The 11,671-nt window shown below is 38.9% G+C and overlaps 2 protein-coding genes across 2 annotated transcripts; one reads left to right on the forward strand and one right to left on the reverse strand.

Moving 5' to 3' along the window:
• Nucleotides 1-709: 709 nt before the first annotated feature.
• Nucleotides 710-1,900, reverse strand: LOC108702339 (taste receptor type 2 member 39). Its single transcript, XM_018237813.2, has one exon. It carries the CDS (start codon nt 1,797-1,799, stop codon nt 885-887), a length of 915 nt encoding a protein of 304 aa, XP_018093302.1. The 5' UTR covers nt 1,800-1,900; the 3' UTR covers nt 710-884.
• Nucleotides 1,901-4,428: 2,528 nt separating this feature from the next.
• On the forward strand, nt 4,429-5,334 carry LOC108702340 (taste receptor type 2 member 40). Its single transcript, XM_018237814.1, has one exon. It carries the CDS (start codon nt 4,429-4,431, stop codon nt 5,332-5,334), a length of 906 nt encoding a protein of 301 aa, XP_018093303.1.
• Nucleotides 5,335-11,671: the final 6,337 nt, after the last annotated feature.

The following is an 11,671-nucleotide window of genomic DNA, read 5'->3' on the forward strand; positions in this document are numbered from 1 at the left end:
CACTAACCTGCGGAGTTGCGATAGCGCAGCCTTCGCCACACTTCACCAGGGCGCCGATAATTCACTAAAATCTGAAGTTGCGCTCAGGGAGGCGAAAGGTAGCGAAGTTGCACTAGTGTTAATTTGCCAAGCAAATCGAGGTTACGCTAGTGATGCCTAATGGACGTATATGTAGCAGCAAATACATTACACTACACAAGCCTGGGAAAGCTTCATAAAATAAAATAGAGTTGTTATTTTGCCTATACATGTGCCCACTTTATAGTTTAGGTGCCATATGTTAGGAAATGTAGGGGGGAAGGAGGGCGCCCCCAAAAATATTTACGCCAGCACCCGCTAGTAAATCAGCGGAGTAACGAAATGACGTCATGCTGGCGAATTTGCACTAGCGTTAGCCGCTTCGCGCTTTAGTGAATTTGCCCCAAAAGTGTGGTTGTATTTACTCAGATGCACCTACCCTATCAATCAATGAGTTCTATATTTGGATGCAACAACACTCGTGCAATTAATCACCTACTGTATGTAACCACCCCAAAAGGACAGAAAGCTAAATTTAAAAGCATTTTGAGAAATTCAACGTGAGGAGCAACAGCAATTATTAGTTTATCAATGCTTAGTGCTATAATTTGTGTTGCATGACTTCCAGTTTCATAGTATTTATAAAAGTTCTCAGTGACTTGTGACGCCCTTGCATTTTACAGGTGGTACCTTATTCCCTATATAGCTCATATTTCTATTAAAATATTGGCAATTTATTGTACTGATTATCAAATAGATCAGCAAAAGTCAAAGGGTTACAGATGAATCTTTGATGTAGATTATTGAAGAATCAGGAGACATTTCTTGGTTTGAATAGAATTGTTCTTCTTCACGATAATATTATTCTAGTCACTAACTTTTGTGGCAAATAAACAACATTTTGTAATGGCTTCTTTTAGCTTTGGGTTTCCTATAATTAAAACAACGGATTGTACTAAAGTGAATAAATATATCAGGTTAAAAGTAATCTTATAGCCAAAGCTTTGTTGATCAAAAAGCTTAAAAAAATATGTAAATAACACCACAAAAATGACAGTATATAAAAGAAGGAGCCATGCCATCATACACGCAGCATTTCTATGAGGTGTCAGGCTGCTAGATGTCCCTGTGTTCTCCATTCTCCTACTGTGCAAAAAAAGTGACCCAATGGTAGAGAATGTAGTGACAATCATAATCAGCATAGGAACAAAAACAGCAAAGAAGGTAACCTTCATAAATCCAGGTGAATTTATAAGTTCTTCTGATGTTGAGTTTACTGGGTAGAACAGTGAGGTGTTTGTTGAAGATCCTGGGCTAGTAACAGAAGGCAATAAAGTAAGGAAACTGCAGCCTAAAGACACCACTTCCGAAAAGAATATGAACCATGGAACAATGATGTTGATCTTCAACTTGAAGCAAGCAAGGAGCCCAGAGCTGAAGTCGATTATTTTCAAAAAGTAGAAGACACAGAGACAGGTGGTAATCCAGGTAGAGGAACAAATGCCGAACATCAGAAGTGCAGAAATATATCCGTTAACAGAATCAGCATTAATCAGGGGCAGGAAAACACTAACTGTGCTAATAAATAACATAAGAGAAAGATAAACATTTGATAAGCTCAGGGCAACTAATATTTTATTGCTGGTGCTCATCATTTGTATTTTAAAATAATCGAGCAAAATTGCTACAGAAATATATGCGTTAGTTAAGGTTCCTGTCAAGTTTGCCGTGATTCCTGGAAGCAGAGAATACACAACATTGAGTGTGCTAGAGAGATCCATGAGAAGGTTTGATTTAATTTTTTATCAGCTTCTCAAGAACAAGTTTGGACACTGTTAATAGAGAGAACTGAAGAATTCAACAAAACCCTTTAAGGAGTGAACGTCACCAGCGTATTCAGCAGATCCCATTAAGGTTTCTCAAAAGTACAGAAAATGTATCTTCTTGCCTCAGCAATGTTCCTTTATTAATAATGGATCCTCTCTGAGATCTAGAGATTAGTTCTTCAGCAATGATGTGTCTTCATCCTAGCTTCTGGCAGGTATTGGCTGTTTCAGAGAAACATGCCTTAAATTTACAGGTGATTGGAATACAGATAGTGTTTTTTGGACTTGCATAAATGCAAAATCCATTAATGGCTTTTTGTTGAGTCCCATTCATAGTCAAAGTATTTATGTAAATATTTTGCCCATAGGTCCCATAACAGAATCCTTGAGGTTTTTTTCTGGAATATAGACTGATGGTATATTTCATCATATATTTATGTGCACACAGTTGGCATTCAGTAGGTATTCCTACCAGAACTGGCCCAGCTCTGAAACAGTGTCATGCAGTGCTATGCTATTCTTAGTTCTTGAAGATGTAGACACCCCAGGACTCAGTTTCCAAAATAAATATAAAAAGGACAGAACCCAGTGATGCTATTAAACAGTCATATTCCAAGGGGCAGATTTACTAAAGGGGTGAAGTGGCTGTCGCTAGTGAAAATTCACCAGAAATACAATCCGCAGGGACATCGCCAATTTACTAACAAGAGTAGAGGACAAGTCGCTAGCGAAAGAGAGCATTGCTAGTGAAGTTGTGTGCCCTTTCACCAGGCACATTTTCAGTCAAATGAACCTTACTCTGCAATTCAACAAAATTTGAACTTTCCATTATGTTGCAGAGTTTCCTTCGTCAGCTTAGACCTGGCGAATTGATAAGATAAAATTACATCCTCCTCCATCTTATGTCAGTGACATCATTATGCTTTATGCTGAAAAGTTATTAAAATGACAAAAACGCTGTTTTTTTTTAAATATTTTAAAGTGGGATCGTATTTAAAAGCTGTAACTGTTATAATTTTTGTGTTAACCTTTTTTAATCATTTGAGGGGCATGTCACATTTGTTTTAGGGTGGGCTCTAGGACATAAGTTTTTGTCTTTATCTTGCTTCTTTGAAATTGTGTGTGTGTGTGTGTGTGTGGGGGGGTAATTACGGTCTTATACTGCTTCAAAGCTGGGATACAATACATCAGATATAGATAGTAACAGAAACCAACTCATGAACTGCAAACACAATATGGTAATACATTTTCTTCTGGATTACAGACTATTTATATATTTATTGATATATGTATGTCTCTCAGCTGACATTCTGCTACAACATGTAGGTGTTTCTAGCAGGAGGCGAAAAAATAAAGACCTAAAGACCTATGGAGAAAAAAAAAAAACCTTTCATATGGTTCAGCTACATTCAGACACAGCTACAGCAGAGCCGGGCCGCGCGGCATGCACGCACTAAGCCCGGCAGTCGCGGCACCGGCTTAGTGCGTGCATGCGCGAATGGCTGCTCTTGTGCACATGCGTGAATGGTCACTTGCGTGCGCGAATTGCCGACCGCGTGGGCATGCGCGAATTGCCGTGCGCCTGCGCTGATTAGATTCTTGCGCATGCGTACAAGCGAAAAAATACCACAGATAGTCGGGCAGAGACGGGACCGGACACGGGGTAGGTGATAGAGGCGGTACATGCCTGGCGCCCCCCCCAGCTTTGCGCCCTAGGCACGTGCCTACTCTGCCTACCCCTAGTTCCGGCCCTGAGCTACAGATATTTAAGGATTTTCCTTTCTACTGCACCAACTGCCTTTTGTTCAGAGTGCTTTCCATGTGCCTATGCTACTGTTATCTGCAGAAGTGTTGCTGCCAGTTGATCTGAACATTGCTGCGGCCCCGGCCTACAACATATGGGCCTCCCAAGCTTAGATGTATTTGGACATCAAAAGGTATAACACAAGGTCTCAGTCAGCTGTAACAGCCCAATGACGAAAAATATGCTTTGAAAGACGTGATCAACTGGAAAAGTTAATTTAAGGCTTGAGCAGTCCCTCAAAGTTTGTGTGTGAGCTCTTGCTACAGACTTGGACGGAATGTACAATTTGCAGTGTTATATGCTTAAGTCAACACTGTTCCTAACACTTGCATTTTATGGTGACTTATGGGAATAAGTTTGGTAGATTTTACTAACTCTTGTACTTGGAATTGAAAGTGTTGGAATTTCCACCCCTTCAACAAAATGTGATCTCCACAACATACTGTATTACATACCTATGTTATTTGTTGTAAAAGCTAAATAAATTACAACATTCCTCAGTGAATACCTTCCTTCCTTGCAGTATTAATTGAGCAAAAATGTAATTGAATAAAAAAACAAAAACCTGCAGAAATCATACAGGTATTATATCTAACTGGAGAGCAGATGCAGGTGACAAAGGAAAGAAGACACCCCAGTGATTTGCATGTTCCATCTATTGCTGGTTATTTCTCTTGATATTCTGATTACAATTAATCATTGTGCTGCAAAGTCTTGTAACAAGCTCTTATAAATACTCTGGCTTTTCGACAATCACCTGTGAGCCACTAATCAGGAATAATGCTACAGTCACCAAGGATGCTGTTGGTCAATCTAGTAATAAAAATAATTACTTTGATCATAACAGGACCGTGTGGGATCATCCTGAACTCATCGATTGTAGCTGTGCATCTCAGACACTGGAAGAAGGGAGTGAGCCTCGGGGATTGTGATCAAATCATTCTGATCAAGGGGTTCACCAATGTCCTCCTCCAGTGCTTTTTAACTTTCAGTGGGACAATCAATGGTTTTCAACTATATGAGCATTTTGACAATAATTACTTTTTAGTAGCTTACATTGTCTTCTTCTTGTCTTCCTTCTGGTTTTGGCTCACTGCCTGGCTCGGTATCTGCTACTGCTTGAGACTTGTCAACATTTCACATCAATTCTTTTTTGTCTTAAAGCAGAGAGTCTCTTCAGGGATAATCCAGCTCCTTTTTGGGACAGCAGTCATTTTAGGCATGATTATTTTTCCAGGTTTTTGGACATTTGACATAAAAGCTAAGCAAAACACATCTATCCCCTTATCAATTGATTATTTTATTTTTAAGGGAGACAGTAAATGCCTTTCCTTCAATGCTGCAATTGGTTTCTGCCTGCCAACTCTTCTAAATTCTCTCTGTATTGGACTAAGCCTAACGTCCCTTTTGAGACATGTCCAGAGGGTGAAGAAGAATAATTCTCAGTCCTGGAGTGGTAAAATGAAGACCCATGCAAGAGCCTGTGTGACAATATTCCTCCTTATGGCTCTGAACTTGTTTTTTTTTGCAACAGTTATTATTTTTGCTATATTACAATTCAGTTCTGGAACTCTTTTGGATACTTTCTTCTGGACTATAATCATGGCATGTCCCTCAGGCCAAGCTATCATTTTGTTTTTTGGAAATTCAAAGTTACGGTCTGGTTCGTTAAAGACTTGTTTCTGAGGGATTAGGTTATGTGTAGAATATTTGTATTAGAAATATAGGGTGTGACAGAATTACCATTTAAATGTGAATATTGTGAAAGTTATTATTTATTAATAGTAGCTAGATAAATATGTGCCTTAAGAGAATAAAATGACATTTTAGAAATTCCATTTTTGACTTCAATTGCCTGATACTCTCCCTAATGCCTGTTCACCTGTATATGCTCAGGGCCAATGTACAGTAGGTAAAATATTAAGGATGCACCGAATCCAGGATTTGGTTCAGGATTCAGCCAAAATTGAGCCTTTTTCAGCAGGATTTGGCTGAATCCTTATGCCCAGCCGAATCCTAATTTGCATATGCAAATTAAAGATGAGGAGAAAAATTGTGTGACTTTTTGTCACAAAATAAGTTAGTAAAATGTATTTCCCCTTCCCACCCCTAATTTGCATATGCAAATTAGGATTCAGATTCAGTTCCGCATTCGGCCAAATCTTTCACGAAGGATTCAGGGGTTCGGCCGAATCCAAAATAGTGGATTCGGTGCATCCCTATAAAATGTATATAGAGAGGGGAGCAAGTTATCATTCTGAGCATAAATTAGTTCCTTTAGGTTTATTATATATTATTCTTTTTAAAGTAATCTTAAATTCTGTCCAAAAAAAGAGATTCTGAACTGTTATTCTTCGTCTGTCTACTCAAATGAGGGACAAGATAATGAAGGTTTCCTTCTTAATACTCCTAATCCAACTAATACAACTAATGTTGCATGGTTCACGCATCAGGAAATTCAAAAGAGACTAGAAAATGTAAAGATAAACAAAGGTCCGGGACTGGATGGTATTCATCCCAGGGGACTCAGCCTCAAAACTATATGCCAGTTAGTCTGACATCAGTGGTAGGAAAGTTTTTCAAAGGGTTATTAAGGGATAAGATACAGGACTTCATTGCAAATAATAATACTGTGAGTTTGTGCCAGCATGGTTTTATGCGCAATTAGGAATGGGCGAATTTTTTCGCCTTGTTTCACCATGGAAATGATGCCCATAGACTTGTATGGTGTTGTGCGTCAAAAAAAAAACAAAACGTGCAACAAAAAGTTTTTGACGTCCATAGACTTTAATGGGAGCTGGCGATGTTTCGCTGGTGGCAAACTTTTGGTGAAACTAAATGAGTCAAATTCGCCCATCCCTATGCATAATAGATCTTGGCAGACTAATTTAATTTCCTTTTATGGTAAGGTAAGCAGGGATCTCGATTCTGGGATGGCAGTGGATGTGATTTACTTAGACTTTGCTAAAGCATTTGATACAGTGCCACACAAAAGGTTACTGGTTAAATGAAGGAATGTTGGCCTGGAACATAGTATTTGTACCTGGATAGAGAACTGGCTAAAAGATAGACTACAAAGAGTGGTGGTAAATGGAACATTTTCTAATTGGACCAGTGTTGTTAGTGGAGTACCGCAGGGCTCTGTACTAGGTCCCTTGCTTTTCAACTTGTTTATTAATGACCTGGAGGTGGCCATTGAAAGTACTGTTTCTATTTTTGCAGATGATACTAAATTGTGCAGAACTATAGGTTCCATGCAGGATGCTGCCACTTTGCACAGTGATTTGTCTAAACTGGAAAACTGGGCAGCAAACTGGAAAATCAATCTTGATAAATAAAAGGTTATTGTAACATATTTTTATAAATACAATTGCCAATTGACTAACGTTTGGGAACCGAAGATCAGGAGTGCCTGGGCATTATAGTAATTAAAGCAATTATTCCTATTGTAAAAAGCACATACTAGATATTAATTATAGGGAGTGGAGCAGATTAACATTCTGAGCATAAATGTGAGATGGGAGTGAGTTTATTTTTGTTGATTATTCTACCTCATACAGTATGTCCATTAAATTATATATTTGCCATGGAGTTTTTGCCTTGTGCTGAAACATCAGAATCCTACAATGGCGTTTCAGGGAGGAGATAAAGTATAGAAAGTTATACAGTAGCTACAAAAGTCTTGCATATGTTTTTCACTATTACCGTAAATTTACTCTTCCAAGTAAACTTTCACATAATTAAACATCAGTGGGCGGATATAGAAAGAAGCCCTGATAGTGGCCCCATTGTTTCTCATGTGTAAAATCAATTAAGGTGCCTAAATATGACCTCAAAGATGCCATGCCTTTTGTCCTTGGATAAAAATCTAATATCAGATCTAAGTTTTCTAAATAGTTGGTTTGTTGTTTTACTTAGATTTTCACTTAAATGTGCCCAAGTGGAACATTGAAGGAGCCTCTACAGTGTATGTACTTTATGTAGCTGAAATATACATATTGAGCAATGCCTAACTTTGAAAGCACCCGGTCGATAGCAAGTGGTGTAGATAGATTACAATCCTCCGTTGAGTCTATAGAATTTGTGCACTCTGTCTTGTCCCAAAGTTATAATAAAGTAACTAGCTACAATAAAGTATTAGAAGTTAAAGAAACAAGGCACGAGTGCTTCATGTATAGCATAATAACATGTTCCTCATTGCACATGTACCTAGAACTGCTTCCGTGACTAGTGATGGGCGAATAAATTCAGCTGGCACAATTTGCTGTGATTTTCTGCGCTTCGCTGCCGCCAAAAATCACATGAAAATTCGCCGGTGTCAAAAATTTTTGGACACGCGTCTGAAAAGTCGATTGCGTCAAAACCACCACGCATCAACGCTATTCGGATGCCCATTGACTTTAACGCCAGCGTCAAAATGTATGCGTGCGCCAATTTTCATGTTTCACTCATTTTTCAATTTGCGCAGGAAATTCGCAAATCTTTCGGAGAAGCAAAACGGGAGACATTCGCCCATCACTATCCATGCTGAATAAGTGAGCAACAGAATGTTAGATAGGAAATGGGTGTTATTATCCAAGTCACTCTCTAGTGAACTTTCAGGTTCCTGATTGGAGATTGTATGCTTTGAGAAAAAAAAAATACAATGAAAAATCTACTAAGAACTTGCCTAGAAGGAAACCAACAAGGAATGCAAAGGTTTGGAAATGTATTTATGTTTTTGTTTTGCAGTTTTGTGTGTATGTTTAGGTACTGTAGGGCCTTAATTTTAGGTTATAACAGGGTATATCTTTAATTATAGTAATAATAGTGATGCAAATACTGTATATTATCTCAATTTCATTTATTTGCCTTAACACATATATATCTTACATTTTGCATGCCAAATAGACAAATAATCAAATAATAATCAAATATGTGTATCTCTATTTATATGGCACTTACTCAAAAGTATTCTTTCCATTCCAACAAAGTGTCGTATTGCTAGAAGAGAATACTGGATGCAAATCATTGTGATAAAATTCATAACCAAAACTAAAACTGCAAAGATGCAAATCAGGTTTTAATGCAAATTAAAAGTGGATATACAACATAGGAACGGATTTATAAAATCATGTTATTAAATGTATTTCTGTTGCATTTTTTGCTCATAGTCTGTACAGGTTAAATTGCTGCATAGAGAAATACTATAAATCCATAACATTGGTGCTTAGCACAATTCAGCAAATCAAAAAAAAGTGTCCTAACCTAGGCTTCATACAGATGCCACAACAGAGACCTGTATTTATTGGTTGCTTCTCCTATTGTGGGGAATTGGTCAGATTTTCATATTGATTATTTATAAGATGAAAAAGGGCAATATCTTCTGCAAGCATGTAAGAGGGTGATTGGGTTGTGTGCTGAATAGGTGTACATTGTATGTGTTAAGTAAATGTTTGAATGATGTAAAATGTTAAAATTATTGAAAATGTTGAATGATTGTTTAAAGTGTAATGTGCAGAATCACCACAAGATGTCAAATCTATGATTCAGGAGGTTCCATGCTGGACAGCAGTGGGTAGACACATGCATAGGATGAGTAGCACATGAGAGGGAAATGTTACAGTGATGCTCAAGACTGAAAAGAATTTAAGAGGAAAACACACCCTAGGGTTGGTGAGAACACACCTAATAGATAGCATCAGGGATAAAAGTTAAAGTACTAGGTACTTAAGATAGTGAGTCCAGAAGAGCTTTGGAGAAGCCCAAACCCAAAGATTCTTATCCTGGTGCCCAGCGATAGAGGATTCGGCCTCCTCACAATACGGGTAAGAAGAATTTCACTGGCACACAGGAGTTGCGGTAGCAGGGCAAGCCCTTGCAATTTTATTATGCAGTTGTGACAACTGCATAATAAAATTGCAAGGGCTTGCCCTGCTACCGCAACTCCTGTGTACCAGTGAAATTCCTCTTACACTTAAGATAGTGAGGTAACATCTAGCATGGGTAGTTTTGACCCCAACAAGGAGATAGCGGCTTATGAGCCAAGGCTTTGCCAGTGAGGGCGGTAGTGATAGGGAAGCTTGGACGTCCTGAAGGAAGGGTGAACAAATTCCTACCTGGAGTAGGGCAGAGGGGCATAGAGAGTATGCCGGACTGGTAGGACCAGGGGGTGAAAGGAGAAAAGTCCTATCCAGAGTAGGGCAGGGGGACGTGGTGTACAGGTCGGGCTGCTAGGACCGGAAGGTGGAAACCCTGGAAAAGGACGATCCATGACCCTAAGTGGAGAATTTACATGGTAAAGAGTAAATGCTCAATGGGGAATAGATTGACTGATACCGTGCCGTGATGTGTCTTATGGAAGTGAATGTGCCAGGAACTGAATACATGTGAATGGATGTTGCAAGTTTGAAGAAGCTGTTACAATAAATATTCAACATTTTCATTATCGTTGTTGTGGACTTCCATCCTTGCAGAAGAAGAGTGGTTTCCATGGTTATGACTACTGTATGAACTCTATGAGTACCCTTTACAAGCACTCCATTTCTGTTTGGATCAATGGTGTGTTTCAAGTTTGATTAATATTCCATTCATTTGGGCAATGCATGTAGGATATCTGCACAATACCCTCTTACTTTTTGTACAAACTATATTTTAAATTCATGTTTTTAAACAATGTGTTTGGTTCCTGTGTACCCGTCCTTGTAACTCCCCTTTGCATTAGACCTTCTAAGACATGTTCAAAGGATGAAGAAAAATACTTCTCAGTCCTAGAAACCTCAGTTAAAGAGTCATGTGAGGTATCTGTGTGCCAGTCTTACTCTACTGAGTATTTCTAAATTGATTAGCTAATGCAACAGAGTCAGAACATGTGATTTTCTCCTATGCTGAACAGGTTAGCAGTATGTATGGGCAGGAATCGTGCCTAAAACCAAACAAAACTATACATGGGCAGCATTTTATCAGTTTCTCAAACCCTAATTGGCAAAAGATAAAGAGATACAGAGGTCTGTGTATTGAGTGACTTCCTTTCCTACCATGGCTTCCATTCATACCTTAATAGGTTCAGGAACATATTACTTTATAGTCTCTATAGAGATATCAGCATATTTACATGTATTAAATCTGTATGAAAAGCCACTTGTAATCCCTTACAACCTGCATAGAGAAATACCATAAAACCTAAATATTTGCAAGATTACCTGGTGGTCTAGGGGGCGGCGGGAACCCCCACCGGGCCGATTTAGTCCTGCCAAATGATACTCCTCCTATTGGCGTGTGGCGGACACTCACTTCTGGGTTTTTGCTGGCGGAGCGTGACGTCAACACGCTGTGATGCGAAATATAGCTTTTGTACATTGAGACGCCAAAACATTTAAACCCGAGACAGGGCAGATGGGCTTTATTCTTTAATAGATGTATTTTTTCTCTGACTTACAGGCCTGGTTCTAAAAGTACTAAGGTGGACGCACTCTCTAGGAGTTTTGAATCAAAATCCATCTGAATCTTTTAAAGTGTGTTTTCATCATTCCCAAAGAGGTGATTGTGGCAGCCTTAGGGTCAGATCTCGCCACACTTCTGTCTCAGGCTCAGGCAGTGGCTCCTACTAATACTCCTTCTGGGAAGCTATTTGTTCCCGGAAATCTGAGGGAGCAGGTACTCATTGAAACTCACAGCTCTAAAATGGCAGGGCACCCGGGTATTACTAAAACCATTGCCTTACTGTCTCAAAATATTTGCATCTACTGGGCAATCTCCATTTTTATTGTTAATGGTTTGCATCTTAAGGCATTTTCATAATGTCATTTGTCCTCTGTACCTCCTGTTAACTCTTTTACACATTTTTCTAAGATCTGGACTGGGGTACATGATTCCTTTTCGGGCAGCTACTTCTGCTCAAAAGAGAGCAGCAGATAGGTCCTGTAGGGAAGCACCCAAATATCAGGTTGGAACCATGGTTTGGTTATCTACAAAGAATATTAAACTTAAGGTTCCATCTCTTAAACTGGGACCAAGGTTTATTGGTCCATATCCTATCATGAAG

The sequence above is a fragment of the Xenopus laevis genome, chromosome 9_10S (assembly GCF_017654675.1).
Source record: "Xenopus laevis strain J_2021 chromosome 9_10S, Xenopus_laevis_v10.1, whole genome shotgun sequence".
NCBI classification, from domain to species: Eukaryota; Metazoa; Chordata; class Amphibia; order Anura; family Pipidae; genus Xenopus; species Xenopus laevis.